The sequence below is a fragment of the Equus przewalskii genome, chromosome 5, assembly GCF_037783145.1.
Source record: "Equus przewalskii isolate Varuska chromosome 5, EquPr2, whole genome shotgun sequence".
Taxonomy (NCBI): domain Eukaryota; kingdom Metazoa; phylum Chordata; class Mammalia; order Perissodactyla; family Equidae; genus Equus; species Equus przewalskii.
In genome coordinates, this window is record NC_091835.1 from 30,895,473 (window position 1) to 30,910,982 (window position 15,510).

The 15,510-nt window shown below is 39.3% G+C and overlaps 1 protein-coding gene across 50 annotated transcripts in view; it reads right to left on the bottom strand.

The window, feature by feature from the left end:
* WNK1 (WNK lysine deficient protein kinase 1) overlaps positions 1-15,510 on the bottom strand; it is a 163,836-nt gene that overhangs the window by 11,629 nt on the left and 136,697 nt on the right. For 17 of the 50 annotated variants that reach the window (XM_070620385.1, XM_070620422.1, XM_070620396.1 and 14 more), the window contains 9 exons: positions 14,894-14,954; positions 11,182-11,255; positions 9,550-10,211; positions 8,675-8,877; positions 6,772-6,966; positions 5,778-5,870; positions 3,435-3,476; positions 1,486-1,512; positions 362-549 (listed from right to left, as the gene is read on the bottom strand). In XM_070620385.1, the coding sequence (XP_070476486.1) occupies positions 362-549; positions 1,486-1,512; positions 3,435-3,476; positions 5,778-5,870; positions 6,772-6,966; positions 8,675-8,877; positions 9,550-10,211; positions 11,182-11,255; positions 14,894-14,954 (1,545 nt within the window). The remainder of the gene's footprint in view (positions 1-361; positions 550-1,485; positions 1,513-3,434; positions 3,477-5,777; positions 5,871-6,771; positions 6,967-8,674; positions 8,878-9,549; positions 10,212-11,181; positions 11,256-14,893; positions 14,955-15,510) is intronic. The other 33 variants (XM_070620414.1, XM_070620411.1, XM_070620410.1 and 30 more) reach the window with 6 other exon arrangements.

Here is a 15,510-nt window from a genome sequence, read left to right on the forward strand (position 1 = left end):
TCATGCTAATTATTGACTCTTTCCACTTACCAAACGGGGGTGAGAGTATCTACTCTGACTGGAAATGGGCAGAATCATGTGTATGTGCATGCATGGGCATGCAGTTCAGGATGGTGACGGAAGAGAGAAGAAAAAACTGAGTTGACAGATAGGGAGCTAGGGATTCATGGAAGGAAAAATGAAAGTGTACCTGGGTGATTTTTGTCTTGTTTTCTCAAAGTGTTAAAATTCATGAGGTACTAAAGACGGTCATGGCATGAAATGTTAAGCACTAGCCTAGGTAGTTTCTATTGTCTCCGATTCAGATATGTGCTGAGTGATACTCTGATAAACTAGGAACATGGCAAAAGGGAAGACTCACCTCATAATTCATGTGTCCTTTGCTTCCTCTCCTGCCCGAAAGATTCATGGCATCTCGGGCCCAATTATCTACCAACTTGTGCAGGTCATCTGTGAATGTGCCCTTCCTGCTGGACGTCATGGCAGGAGGCTGAGCTTGGGCAGCCTGGCTGTTTACCGTGCCCCCCACGGTATTTGTGCTGCTGGTCCCTAGAGTTAGAAGAAGCAACAGAATACAATCCATTAAAAAGAGGCTGGGTAATAATTTTAAGAGGAGGAAAAACTTCACAGGATGATGAATGGCAAGCCAGAATGGGGAGAGGATGAACTGGGAAGCCATGCAAGAAAGGAAGGTTCCAAGGTTTTATTTAACCAAATGTTTTGGCCTAACAGGGTAATGAAAACAGATTCTCTTCAGGAGCTACAGATGAGGCTAAACAACTCAGGATGATGGTAGGCACAAAAGGCAGGGACCTCTTTCAGCCCATTCACATGGTAACTGAGAGTACTGAAACTTACTGCCAGTACTCTATTCCCAGCATCACATTGATGAGGGAGGTGGAGCATGGTCAACGAGCCTAGTTGCTCTAGAATATTGCAGAATGCAGGGCAAAAGAAGAGGATTTCTTGAGCATTGAGGCAGGGTTAAAGGAATGCAAAGACAGGTGCTTGGCCCACGAAAAGACGGGGTTCCCAATCCATGTGGACACTGCCACAGTTTTTAGCCATTCTTTAATAGGAAGAAGTAATAAGAGAAATAGCACTCTTTTTTCCAAAAACTTTTTCACCTGGACCCATAAACACAAATTGGTAAACATAAATCTGGGAGGAATTAAGGCTTCAACCTCTCCCAATTTCCCATGAGTAAAGAACCAAGATTACCCACAAGGAAGGTTCTCTATGGTGTGCCTGAATCTTTCAACTCCAGGAAGACATGGTTTTCCTGAAGATGACCCCAGTTTCAATTGGTTCCAGGATTCTCACCCCCTTTCCCCTCTCTTCCCAGAAGAGCAAGCACTTTCCTGTGGAAGCAACAGGAACATTCAGCTGAGGTAGGGGTGCAAAGGGCAGGAGGAAGCTTTGAGGTTATGATGAAGGAATTCTATTTCTATGGTTTGATGAGAAAGAAAGGAGTCTGTGTCCTGCCTGATTTCGGCTCTGCTGGAGGGCACACTGAAGATTATTCGAAGAGGCAAGTTTTAGGGAAGAGGGAAAGAAGAGTCACGGTCTTGTTTTTTTCCCTCACCCCCCATTTTCTTACCAGATCTCACATTTGCTGCAGAATAAATAAAAGCTACTAAAGTAAGCTGTGAGCCAGTAGGACTTAAGATATCCAAGTAAGGCTGGGGGCCAACTAAATAAATGCATACATTTTCCTGTTTTCAAGGTCAAAGCAGCACCAGAGCACAGCAACACACCTGAAGCAACTCTGCCATTTAAAAATTCTTTATAATCCATCACTGGTCTCAAGTCAAGTTTATAACCTACCACCCAGGGAACGGCACACACAAGCATGTCTGTGCTAGAATGACAGCTAATTCTGAGGTGAAGCTGCAGAGTGAGCGAAGTCACATGCTTCTTACCACCACGGCAAGACATGGAACTACTGCACTGTGTGTATTAGCTCACTTCTTAGTGCCCGCTGGAGCCACTAGGGGATTGCTGTTGCACATACAGTGTAAAGAAGAGTTAAGTTCCCCTAGAGGACAGGAAACCCAAGTGGAAAATTATAAAAGCACAGGAAACAGCCTTCCTCGAATAGCAAGAGTGAGACAGTAGTGGAGTGGGAGGCACAGGCAAAAGGACGGCAGTCATAATAATGATGACATCCAGAACAAGCGTATCACATGCATGAGGACTGTTGTCCTGTTTGAATGATTATTGCTTGGTGAGCTTGATGATGAGTGAGACAATCAAAACAAAAACCGGAAACAATCACAAGTGAGCAGAGCGGTCAAAAGCCAAATACAAGCAGCTTAGTCGAGGTGAACACTGCTTATTCACAAAGAGCTCATGCTGGGAGTCACACCTCTCTAGTCTCCTCCTGGTCACCTTTGATGCTGTGAGGCCCCTTTATAACCAAATTTCACTTTTCATTTGAATATATATTATACAATACTGCATTCTCAAAGTGGCGTTTATAGCATGAGGGAGAGTCAATCATACAGTTAACCTTCCTTTTCTAGCTTCTGAAAACAGGCTTTCCCATTGAAGAGGGAAACAAACACACACATCCCTTCTGACCACAAATTAACTCCTGGGAAAGGTGACTTGACTACAAAAGCTCTGAGAACGGGTAGTGCATTTAGTCCATTTTAGTAGTAAAGTGTTTAACAACACTTGTAATACAGATATTTCTGAGAACGCTGCTTGCTTTCCAGAGATTATACTAACCTTTAAAAGCTCTAAAAAGCACTGTATGCTTTACCACCAAAAATCTGTTTTTGATTTTCTCTCGCCATAATACATTTCCCCCATCCCCATTCCCAAGCCACCAGATCCTGGTAACAATAACCTATCATGGGCCATAACTTACTGCTTAGCATCCCAAGTATGCAGTTTTCTGGTTGACCTCTGGTGGCCTGTTGGGTTGTTGAACTGTCTGCATTTTCACGAGGAGCCACCAGTTTAAGAGGCTGAACTCTACAACGCAGTGTTTCTCTCCTCACTGATCTAGCAGACATCTCCCACTATGATGTGAGGGTATGGACTTTTGTATGCTTTGATTACTGCTGATTTTCCAATGGGTAGAACGGTACATATTTGCTGACTAAATGGCTCCTCTTCCTAAAGGAGCCAGGTATCCCTGATCTCTCTACACAGATCCACGAGCACTATCAATCTATAATCGTCACAGCTAGGTTCACAGGGGGTCATCACTGAGAGCATTTATTATGAGGTCATTTCTTAATCTGGAAGGATAGCTAATGGTCAGCAATTAAGCTCATTAAGGAGCCTATTAGAAAGGGGCGCAGAACTAGACAGATGGAAGTTGGGAAATCAGGGAGTCACGAGGCTTCAGGGTTCAAAGAACTCATAGATAACAGGCTTTGCAATCAAGAACCAAAAGTAACAGAAAAAAAAAAGATAATTACTACAGAGCTGGTTGCAAGGACAGACTTTTTTCACCATCTTCCCTGAAGCACAAAGAGAGAGCAATGTGTTAAGATAAAGAAACATCAGTGTAAAATATTTAGAATCTCCAAACAGCACACAAAATCCCAGCAAGAAAAAGCAGGAGGGGAGACAGATTGGTAGGACCTGGGAGCCCTTGCCATAGATGTCATTCGATGGATGTATCTTACTGGCCTGTCAGCCTTAACATGGTTATCTAAGGGACTGTGGCACTACCTGGAAGACAGAAGTTGAGTTTCCATACCCAGGGTTTGTATCTAAAAGAGTAACGCCCTGCATCCAAATTCCGGGATGGAGGAGGAACACCCTCTCTCAGGTCTCACTGCTTGAATTTCAAATAACCAAGCAGTCTTTCACTGATCTTGTCCCACTTTCTGTTTCTCCTGCTGGGTTGTTAAAAAGCACTCAATTAAATGCATTAGCAATTCTACCACAGTAGACTGATAGTACCATTGTTACAATTTTAAGTCAATTTAAATTGGCTAATATATTTCCACATCCTAGACATACATACTAACCCTTTCCCATCTCAAAAAATCTTTAAAATTATGTGGAAAACGAGCAACTTTTGAACATAAATAAAGCATTAAGCCAAGCCGTGCTTCCAAACCATTATCTATTTTGAGAGCATAGAATAATGCATCCAAAACTAAGACCCCCATGCCTATAAGCACCTGTTTTCTTTCCATATTTGCTTTACATTTGCCTCTTGCAATTTGTTCACCAAGGCTTATACGATGTATACTGATATGCTATCAAAAGATGAAAGGTCTCTCATCTTAGACTCAAAATGAAGTGACAAGATTTAAGATTTCTAACCACTTTCAATTGAGCAACAGTGTAATACCACCTACCTTTAGAGTGTGATGAGAACTTATTGAATTAATTAATTTTAAGTGGTACCTGTCACATTATACTACACAAAAAAGCAATAGTTGTCTTTCTTCCCTCTTAGACATTTCAGGCTGAATAACACAGGCCTGACATGTCACATTCTACTTCAAAACACTTGTCTCCTACTAAAGATGAAAAGATGCCTTTTCATCTTTCTAGCTGGACATATAAATTACATGCTTATATATGTGTCAAGGTGCTAATATGCTTGGTCCAGTCTAGTCTAACCAGAGAAGTTATTGATCTGAGTACTCAAAAATCATACATGCTTGGAAAACTACTAAATTGGGTAATGCCTTCCACCTTATTCTTTGTTAAACAGCCCTGGACCGGTGACATGTGAGGCCCAAGGACCTCTGAACTACACTCAGAAACAGTGACGGTCTTAGCACATGCATTTTTAAAGCACTTTAATAACCACATCAGAAGTTTGAGGCCTTAACAGAGAAGATCTTTATCCAAACTAACAAAGGTTTTCTACTTGAGCCTTATTTTCGTTTTTAAAATTTTTATTTGAACGTACATTTACTGACTACCTACTATGTGCCAGGTAAGCACTGGCTAATCAGAGGGAAATGATGTGTGTTTCTCAAGTGCTACCTGCTTTTGTGTACATGATCCAATTTGATTTGTACAACAACCCTAAGAGTTAGATGTCATCTTCGTTTCACATATGGGGAAGATGGGCTGGAGAGGTTGGGTGACTTGCTATTGAGCGGTGTTTTTAAGAAGAAAGCTGAGAAATCTCAGCAATCATGTTAAAAGACCATTTTCACTTGCGGGTGCTGGGCTGTGGTCTTTAATAGAATAAATGCTTTATCAGAATAACCACACTGAAACCCTTTCTGAACTACTCATCTTGTGGAGTTAGAGGGTAGTGCTGGTGAAAGGATCCAGTGAAGAGATTCTACCATCTTTTCAACTACTAGATGGTTAGGCTTAATTGAGGAGAGAAAAAGATTTCAACCTACTCTGGAAAAAAAAAAAAAAGAAAAATAGGGTTTAACTTTTACCTGATGCCAAGATCTAAAGGCATCAGTGGTCAAGATGCTGTCTCTTCTAATGCCAGAACAAGGGGTAGTACTGAATAAGACTGTGGAGCTCAGTCTTCATTATCTGCAATGACCCAGCAGTCTATATAGCCTTGATACCATATCTACCCTCTGTCACAGATCTACGAAGAAGCAATTCTACCAGGAAGTTATTTTGAAGTTTATAGAAACCTATTATTATTTCTATATATTTTAACATAATTAACAAAGCGACCCAAACTTCTGAGGGTAACAGTAGTTCAGCCAAGCCACTGACTAGATGATTTTACAAAGAGACAAATGAAAATGGACTGCATGATACATCAAATCCAAGCAGCAGAAAAACAAGGACAAGGAAGGAGTAAAGGTGTTACACACAAAGAGCCAAGCAGGGCGTACTCAGAAATCGGGTCCTCCTGCCACCAGGTTTGAATGTCACCTGCTCAGATGCACAGTTAAACTTCGCACAGCCTGTGAGAGGGGAAAAACAGGGAAGAACAGAGAGAGAAGAGACAGAACACAACTGCAGGATGTTAGAAACTGGAGGCTGGAGTGGTGAGATGCGCTAAGACGGCACACAGAAGAACGAGCCTCCAGGGAGAGGTCAGATATGCAGGGCAGGAGACACTAGGCCTCCATTCCCTCTATCTGCGAGATGCTGAAGCTTTCCCAGTGGGAATAACGCTGGCTAGTTTGAGCTCCTACCAACAAGTACATTCATCTTGTGAAGAGACAATCTGATCTTTAATTTCTGTGATATTGTGGCAAAAGCACCTATGCTAGTTATATTTTTTTTCAATCTTTTCCACTCAGACACCCAACTCCTTTCAATTCTTGTTCTAATGTTACTAGAAGCTCTTTCCTCTATAGGAATGTTTTGAGTGATCATTAATAAACAAAACTATATTAAGTATACTATGGATAAAATTTGAATTGCAGGGCTATTCATCTCAGTATGCTACTCTCATACTTAGAAGTTGAAAAAGTCTACAGTGGCTAAGCAAATGCATTAGCTTCCAGACACATTTGGTCCAGGGAATCTCCAGTCTAGTATTAAAATATAAGTTCCAAATACCAAATGAATCATTCAATTGGTCAAGTCCTCCTATAGGCCGCAGATGTAATTTGTTGCTGTAATCCCTTGAAAAAAGCTATTTCACTTGATGGGAGCAACAAGTCCACCTAACCTAATCATCACCCAACTTCCCCTTTCGAACCAAAGATCCCTAAATGTACAATACACAGGCTGTGTTCTGGTCAGCTGGTCTTCTAACCCACCTTAACAACAGGTTACTCATCAGGCTTTTGTCCCAGATATGGCAATATCTCCATTTTAATGTTTTGGAAGATGATGGTTGCTTTCATCTCTTACCTTGACCTGGAGCAGAAAGGCTTGGTACTGAAATGGCACCATCACTGGTGAAGGCTGAATAGAGGTTGTCACTGGAGGGAGATGGCTTAAGGGGCTGTAACAGCTGATTCTGCCCACTCTCTGGCATGTGGCCAGGAGGGTGGAGGGTCTGCTGGGGGTGCAAGACTGAGGCTGAACTCTGACCAGACAGGTTACCTGCCAAAAGATAAAATGGCATGAGGAAACGTGTATAGCTTTCCCAATGCACTTTATAGGCACTGCTCTTATTCCTCCAATTTGTCCCACCGAGTGACTAATAGTGGGTCAAAAGCTGTAACTGATGAAAGAATAAAAGGCTCACTAACAGGAGGGGAAGTGAGGAATGACATGAGAATCAGGGCTATAGGAAACTATCCCAAAAGGTTTTTAGCTTTAGATAACTGAGATGGTTCACAAGTCTGAGTTGAGCAGGGAGACTAGAACACGTAGTGGATACGAGAGAATTCCATTTTCTAATTCCATGATGGCTTTTTGTACCCTATTATAAAACACTGAGTTGGATCATGATAGAAATAGGTTTGGTAGGCAGTCTCTGCTTAGTCTTTCTTGTATGCATATGTCAAATCAAGTAATAAGAAGTTTCAAAAAGTGACGCAGGTGACTACAGAGCAATGCATATTTAAAATTGTTCTTGGAAGGTGGCTTTCAATAACTAGTCAAGTGTCTTGAAATTGACTGACTTCTCTATTCCCTAGTAACTAGTGGAACAGAAGTCCATTCAAAAAGTACGTCAAGAGCCAGCCCTGATGGTCTAGCAGTTAAAGTTGGGCATGCTCTGCTTCAGTGGCCCGGGTTTGGTTCCCAGGCATGGAGCCATACCACTCGTCTGTCAGCAGCCATGCTGGAGTGGTGGCTCACATAGAAGAACTAGAAGGGCTTACAACTAAAATATACAACTATGTATTGGGGCTTTGGGGAGGAAAAAAAATAGGGAGGAAGATAGGCAACCGATGTCAGCTCAGAGCAAATCTTTCCCAGCAAAAAGGAAAAGTTATGCCAAAATTGGGAACAGAAGCTAAATTAGCTGATATCTCTTGTAATCACATCTCTACTAATGAATTGATGTGCTAGAGATTAGAGATCAATGTGCTAGAGAAAAGGTTTGGGTCTCTGAAAACTTCTGGGAGATGGAAAGCTGCTATGAAGTTTGCAACTACTCTCCAACATGTTAATATTAGACCTGGAGGGCAAATATGAGGTATAAACTTATTTCAGTCCTTTTCACTTTTCCACTAATTATCTGTTAACATTACCATAATTTCACCAAAATGTAAAATCTATCACAATTAAGACAAACAATCATTTATTACAAGTGATTATGATTTAACTATTTTTCTGATTACAACCACTAGCAAGTTTTTTATTTCAATACACATAAATGAAATAAAAACTTTAATCAAGGAAATTACCACTTAAGACATACCCAAATAGCTATATGAAATTTACATTCATCCCAGTTGCAATTATGACCAATTCATTCACAAAAACGAGGCATTTACCTGAAGTTTTACTAAATAGAGAACAATGTTATTTTCTTCCAGCTGCTCAAGACTTCGGTGAGGTGTGAGTTATATGAGTTACCACGCAAAGCTACATGTTTTATCCTTAAGAACAGCTATAAATGAAGACTACCAGTAGATAGCAATATGAGTTACAATGGAATAAGCCATTGCACTAACACATTCTACTTCCATACACGCAAAAAGAGGTACTATAAACATGGGGAGTAGGAAGTAAGAATATTAAGACATTCAAACTCCTTTGACATTTAACAAAAACAGCACATGTTCAATAGGTTATATACAAATGGAGACAGAAACAAAAGATGGGACAGCCATGGCTGACCTGGTCCAGGGCTTTTTACCTGAAAGCTGGGGGCTTTTATTTCCCAAGGAACTGCTGCGACTAGATTTGCTGCCTTTGCTCTTAGTGGGTCGCCTTCTTCTCCCTGAAAGGGGGGCAGCTGGAGGAATAATGACAGCAGGGGGAACCTTGCCCAGTTTGGTATACAAAGATTCAATTTCATGCTTCTGGCGACTCTGCAGGTCTTGAATCTCTTTAAGATGTCTATGAAAGATAACCAAACATAACTCAAAAATATTATAATCACCTTTGTTTAAACAAGAATTAACAACATATTCTTTAACCTCCAATTCAAGTATTTACTTACTCATGAATCTTTTCCCCAAACGTATTTAATCTTGAGATTCTAGTTTGTCAACTTATCTTGCTGGCCTTCATTACGTAAGCCAAATTCTAACAAGCTCCTAGCCAACAACAAATGGTTGCTGATGCGTTACGAGAAAAAGATTTCCTGATTTTAGAGGCTATATGCAGGAGTCCAGGATTTGCTACTCTGATCCAGTTTGTCAAATATGACCAAAAAACCCGCCAACATCATCTACATTTCAGTGCCATTACCAGATTCATTTGGTAGACTAGTAAATAGCTAAGGTTAGGTTAATAATGATAAAAAGTGCTATTAATAAAAACAATAATATAGTAACCATAATACATGGGTGCTGAAAGAGTTCCATAACTAGAGATGCTATGGGTTCTTATGAGCACAAGAGACTCAGTGAGAACTACATTCAGATAACTAGTTTTTGCGTATCACCCTCTCTTTAAAAGAAACAAAACATAAGCATATTGCAGTGAAAAGAATACTAATCTAGGCATCAGGAGCTAGCTCTTAATAGGATCGTGCCATTATTCTCTCACAGGAGGAAATATACGTACTTTTCTCGTAGTCGCCGCAGCTCTAACTTTAAGTCTTCATCTTCAATATCTGACTCATTGTCACTACTCATGTAAGAGGAGTTGAATGAATTACTAAGGCTTTGACTTAGATTTTGGACAGGAAGACTCTTTGAGCTCAGCTGATGGGGGGAGTGTGGACTACCTGAACCATCATCCACATCCCTACTTAGGAAGGCAGCCTCCAGGTCAGAAGATGGCCCGTTAAGATGTGAAGGCTCTGACAGTTCAGGCTTTTCTTTCTTTGGTATCACAGCAGGAAGAGTAGCTTGTTCCAAATCCATAAAAGGAGGAGACGCCATTGGTCCTTCTTTCTTTGCTTCAGCGATCTTGTCTTCAGTTCTTGATACAGAGAAACGACCTACTTTGTTTGCTGTAGTTGTCACCTGAAAACGTCCAACCTTGGTAGACTGCCCAGTTTCTGACTTTGCTGCTAAGAGAGGAGTTTTGTGGGCACTATCTGGCACATCTGAAGAGATGCCATGAATGGTTACGCTATTAGGCTCTGGCTTCACCAGGGTACTCTCTGGACTACTACTTGATAGCACTGAGGACTCTGAAGTGCTGGATTCAAAATGAACAGACTTTGCATCTTCTGACTTACTTTGACCCTCTTTCTGGGCATCATCCATTGCTACTGAAACCTGATGGGAAGAGACCAAAGTGAGATTAAAAAACAAAGTCTCCAATGCTCAGTTTTTAAAATGGACCATAAAAAACTGAATCACTTTATTTCCCAGTCAGTGAGTAGGCTGATTATTTGTTTCATAGTCCCTCCATCTTTGACTGTGAAAACACAGAAATCAACAGGTCATGGAATCTTGAAGGTTGCTTACAAATAAGAAAAACTACAAAGATGAAATCCAATAAATGTTAAATGCCAGTTAAGCTTCAAGAATCAACACAACTAACTGCTACTAAAAGGAGGATCCAGATCCTTGTCCTAGTTTGTCCATGTATTTTAACTACAAACTCAGCCCAGCTATCAACTCTCAGAACCTCAGTTTACAAATGAGAAAAATATCACCTACTATCCCCAACTCCAAGTGCTATCACAAGAATAATCAGAAAGTCATTGTGAAAGCAGTAAAAAAAAAAGAAAGAAAAAACGATTTTTCAAAGCTTGTTTGGCACTACGTACTAAAAGCCAGAAAATGTGCAATTGTTGGGCCAGCTGGGAAAATAAAGGGAATATAGTATCACTCGATGCTGACTCAGTATTTTCACTTCAGAAATTAATCCCAAGAAAATCATCTTACAAAGGGGAAAATGTTTTTATATACAAAGATGTTAAGTGTTACTTTACTTATTATGCTGGAAAAGTAAGAAACAACCTAGTGACTAACAATAAGAGAATGGTTAGGGAAAGCAGCTACTAGACGGGGAAAAAGCCACAAAACACATTCAGAGGAGAAGCAGGGTCAATTTTAGATGTACACGCTTATCTGAGGAATGGAATGGAAGGAAATATATCCCAAAAGAGTAATCCTGGGGGGGTTGGAGGAAGGGCAGATAGCATGACTATCTGCCCCATGTCCCAAAAGGTAGGTAAGCATTTTATTATATACATACTCCCTCCAAAGAGGGAATCAAGGCAAGAAGTGATTGTCTTACCTGAAATCGCCCCATCTTAAAAACACCAGTTCCTGAAGTAGTTGCTAGGACGGGACCTTCTGTGACTTGAGAAACTGAAACAAATACATGGAGAAGGAAAAGAACTTAAACGGCACCTCTTTTTCGTTAACTTCTTTTCCCTTTGGCCAGAAATACAGCAAAATGAAACTACTTAACAGATGAGGAAACTTTTTAGAGGCAAGGAAAATCTCCTTATCCTCCTTTCTCCTTAGGCTTTGTCCAACAAGGGGAAACAGTTATTGTTTGCTCTCCTACTAGACACCTTTAGTATGAAAGATTACATTGTTTGTGAAAAACTGTCAAAGTCTGAAAATACATCATTAACCTTCTACCTGTCCTTGTACACATGTACAAAGGATATGTTATTGCTTGAGGGAATAAAAGTTACATTAAGCAAAGCAGCTTCACAGTTTAACTACAACATTAACGGATACTATAAAAACTAAGAATAACAAGCAGTAAAAACTCAATTATTCATTCTTTAACTCAAAGATATAAATAAATGAAGTGAACAATGAAATTTTAAAAGGATATTAAAGATAGGATGTTAGGATATTATAGGATACTAGGATATTAAAGACCCATTTTTAAATGAAAATCGGCTATGGCAACTGGTTAAGGCACTTAGGCAAAATCCCAGAACAGGACAATACAGGTGTCAGAAGCATTGATAAGTAGTTTTGAGCAACTTGAAAGCCATCTAGGTCCTATTTTCTAGGGACAATCACTTGTTCGAGTTTCTTTTTAGAGAAATGTAGATACATACCTGAATTTCTTTATTTTATACAATGAGTAGAATACTGATTTTGATATTTTCACTTAATGATATAACAGAGATAATTTCATAACAATGTCTCACTCTTTTTAATGATTGCATAGTATTGTACTGTATGTATACATCACATATATGTATACTTTTTTTATGTCCCATATTTTTTTTTTTTTTTGAAGATTTTATTTCTTTTCCTTTTTCTCCCCAAAGACCTCCGGTACATAGTTGTATATTCTTCATTGTAGGTCCTTCTAGTTGTGGTATGTGGGACGCTGCCTCAGCGTGGTTTGATGAGCAGTGCCATGTCCGCGCCCAGGATTCGAACCAACGAAACACTGGGCCCGCCTGCAGCGGAGCGCGCGAACTTAACCACTCAGCCAAGGGGCCAGCCCCCTTTATGTCCCATATTTTAACTGCGCTTCTGATGGACATTTAAGTTATTCAGAACTTCTTGCTATTATAAACGTGCACTAATAAATTTTTTTATAGATCTGTGGAATAAATACCTAAGAATGGAAATGCTGAATCATTTCCATTTACAACTTTGACAGGGGCTGGCCCTGTGACCAAGTGGTTAAGTTTCCGCGTTCAGCTTCAGCGGCCTGGGGTTTCACCGGTTCAGATCCTAGGTGTGAACCTAGCACCACTCATCAAGCCATGCTGAGGCAGCGTCCCACATAGCAGAGCCAGAAGGACCTACAATTAGAATCTACAACTATGTACTGGGGGGCTTTGGGGAGAAGAAAAAAAAAAAACAACTTTGATAGACTTTACTAAACTGATCTCCAAAGAGGCTATACCAAGGCACTGGTGGCTGTTAAACTTCTGAGTTTACCAATTAGAGGTAAGAAATGAAATCACTTCTAGTTTTACTTTGCATTTCTGTTATCTTGAAGGAACTTAAATATTTTTATGCCTAAATTTCTTTTTTCTGTGTCTTTTGATTATTTTTTGGTCCATGTTGAATTTATAGAACTCTTCTTTTTTTTTCCGCAGGGAAAGTTTTCCCGTGAGTTAACATCTGTTGCCAATCGTTCTTTCTTTTTTCCCCACTCCCCAAAGCCCCAGTACATGGCTGTATATCCTAGTTGTAAGCCCTTCTAGTTCTCTGATGTGAGCCACCTCTACAGCATGGCAAGTGACAGATGGGTGGTGTGGTTCTGTACCCAGGAACCAAAGCCAGGCTGCCAAAGCAGAGCATGCTGAACTTGAACCACTAGGCCATGAGGGCTGGCTCTAGAACTCTTTATATTAGCAAAACGAGTCCTTTTTGTGATATGAACACACACACACATTTCCCAGCTTTTCATTTACCTTTGGACCAAATGGCATTTTTTTTTCCCCATGAAGAAAATTTCAGATTTATTACTGCTTCTAGGTAGGGTATTAAACATACTAACACCTTTCTATATATCAAGGATCAGCAAACTATGATCCATGGACCAAATTCAGCCCACTACTTGTCTTTGTAGGTAAATTTTATTGAAAAACAGCCAAACTCACTCATTTATGTATTATTTATTGCTTTTGGGCTACACCAGGAGATTTGAGTAGTTGCAACAGAGACTATACGGCCAGTAAAGCCTAAATTATTTACTTTCTTGCCTTTTACAGAAAAAGTTCATCGATCCTGCTCTAAACAGTTAAAAAAACGCAAAATATTCCTTTTATATCTCCTCACAGTACTATTTTATGATATCACATTTCATCTTTGATCCATTTGGAATTTATTTTGGTCTAGGCTAGCAATCTATCTTTGCTTTTTTCCCAGATGGCTGTCCAGTTGTCCAAACCATTTACTGAAATATCCTTTCTCTCACTAATTTGAAAGGCCTTTTTCATATTCTACATTCCCTTTTAGTTTGTCAATTTCTAGACTTTCTAGTCTGTTCTACTGATTTTTAAGTTACTTCTCTTAAAATAAGAGAGCCAATTCAGAATGTAGTTGCCTTGAAAATAACCTAATTTAGAGAGGTTTTAAGTGAAATTTAGCACTTAAGGAAGGAAGACAAGAAGCAGTAAGAGCATTCAGGCAATCTTATTAATAGGTATACAGGGAAGTAGATTTATGTCAGGTGGTGCTGAGGAGAATGGATATACTGTAAAAAGGGAAAATTAATATTAAGCATGTGCTATACAAAATCACGTAAATATAGTATAGCTCATATTTAATAATTTTAACTTTTGAATACAAATGATTCTGAAGGAAAAGGTGACCAAAAATAGAAACTTTAAAATTCCTAGGTTCTGTGGGACTGATGATGTGGTGACGAGATTCACAACAAAACTTTAGAACAGTAGTAGCTGATATGAACTTACGACTAAGCACATGGTGACAAAAGTTTCAATAAAATATTTAAGCTGTTGGTATGAATAATTTTTACAAAATTAAGTTCGAAATATGCCTCTCTAAAGAGATTATATTTATGGACATGGCAATTCTAAAGACGTCAGAAATAGATAAAAATAATGTTTAAACTGATGAACTGAAATCTTACATTTGTATTTCTACTATCTATGCTATTCAAGCTTATCTCTCTCTATATATAGCCAGTGTCACAGAATGCAAGAGGTCACCAGTAAATTAATTTTTATAAATATGCTTGAATTTCCTTATCTATCTTACCAAGAATCAAAGGGTGTTATGCTAGGAAACTATCATTATCCCTCGCATGTCCCCTCACCCCCCAAAAATAACAATGTAAACGATTCATTAATTTGCTAATACCACCTGTTCTCGATATTAGTATCAATGCTCCTTGGTCACGAAATAAATAAAAGTGTTCTTTAAAATAATCTCAAATACACTTACATTCTCAAGAATGTGTCTTTCTTGACTATATTGACTATTTAGTCAATATAATCAATTATAGGGAGGTCTGGAAGTGGTAATATAGGAGGAAGAAGGCTGATTCTCACCATCCTTCTGGGGCTGTGCTGCTGCTTCCGTAACGGCCGTTGGAGCCACCACAGACACCGGCTGCAAAACACACACAGAGATACCACAAAATCTTTAGCTTACGGGACTCAAACTCCTGTCATGCTGCTTTGCTTCTGGTTTTTATAAAAGGCAGAAAGAAAGACAGTATACATGAAGACACACTTATGTCTGACGCAATTTGCTATTTTTTTACAGCCTAAACATAAGTCTGATGTAAAGAAAGAAAGATTTTTAAGAAGAAATTTTGAGTCTTAATCCTTCTATATTGCTTTCTTAATTTTTCTCAAGGGATACTTAAAATTATAACTTTGATAATCATAGAAAAGTAGTAATTAGAACAGTATTGTGTCACAAGCCTAAAAGGAAGAAGGTAAAACTTTAAAGTACAACCTCCTCCAAAGTATAAATACAAAATCCACAGGATTGATCTGTGGTATAATTCTAACCAGAGGTAAGACAAGAAAAGTATCTTTCAAATCAAATCTTTTCCATAGTTACACTGGGTCGGTATTACTCTTTCCTTAATCCATCTCATTTCTGTTGGCTGAAACAAGGAATAGGTGTTAAAGGTATTAATAGCGGTCTAGGTTACAGT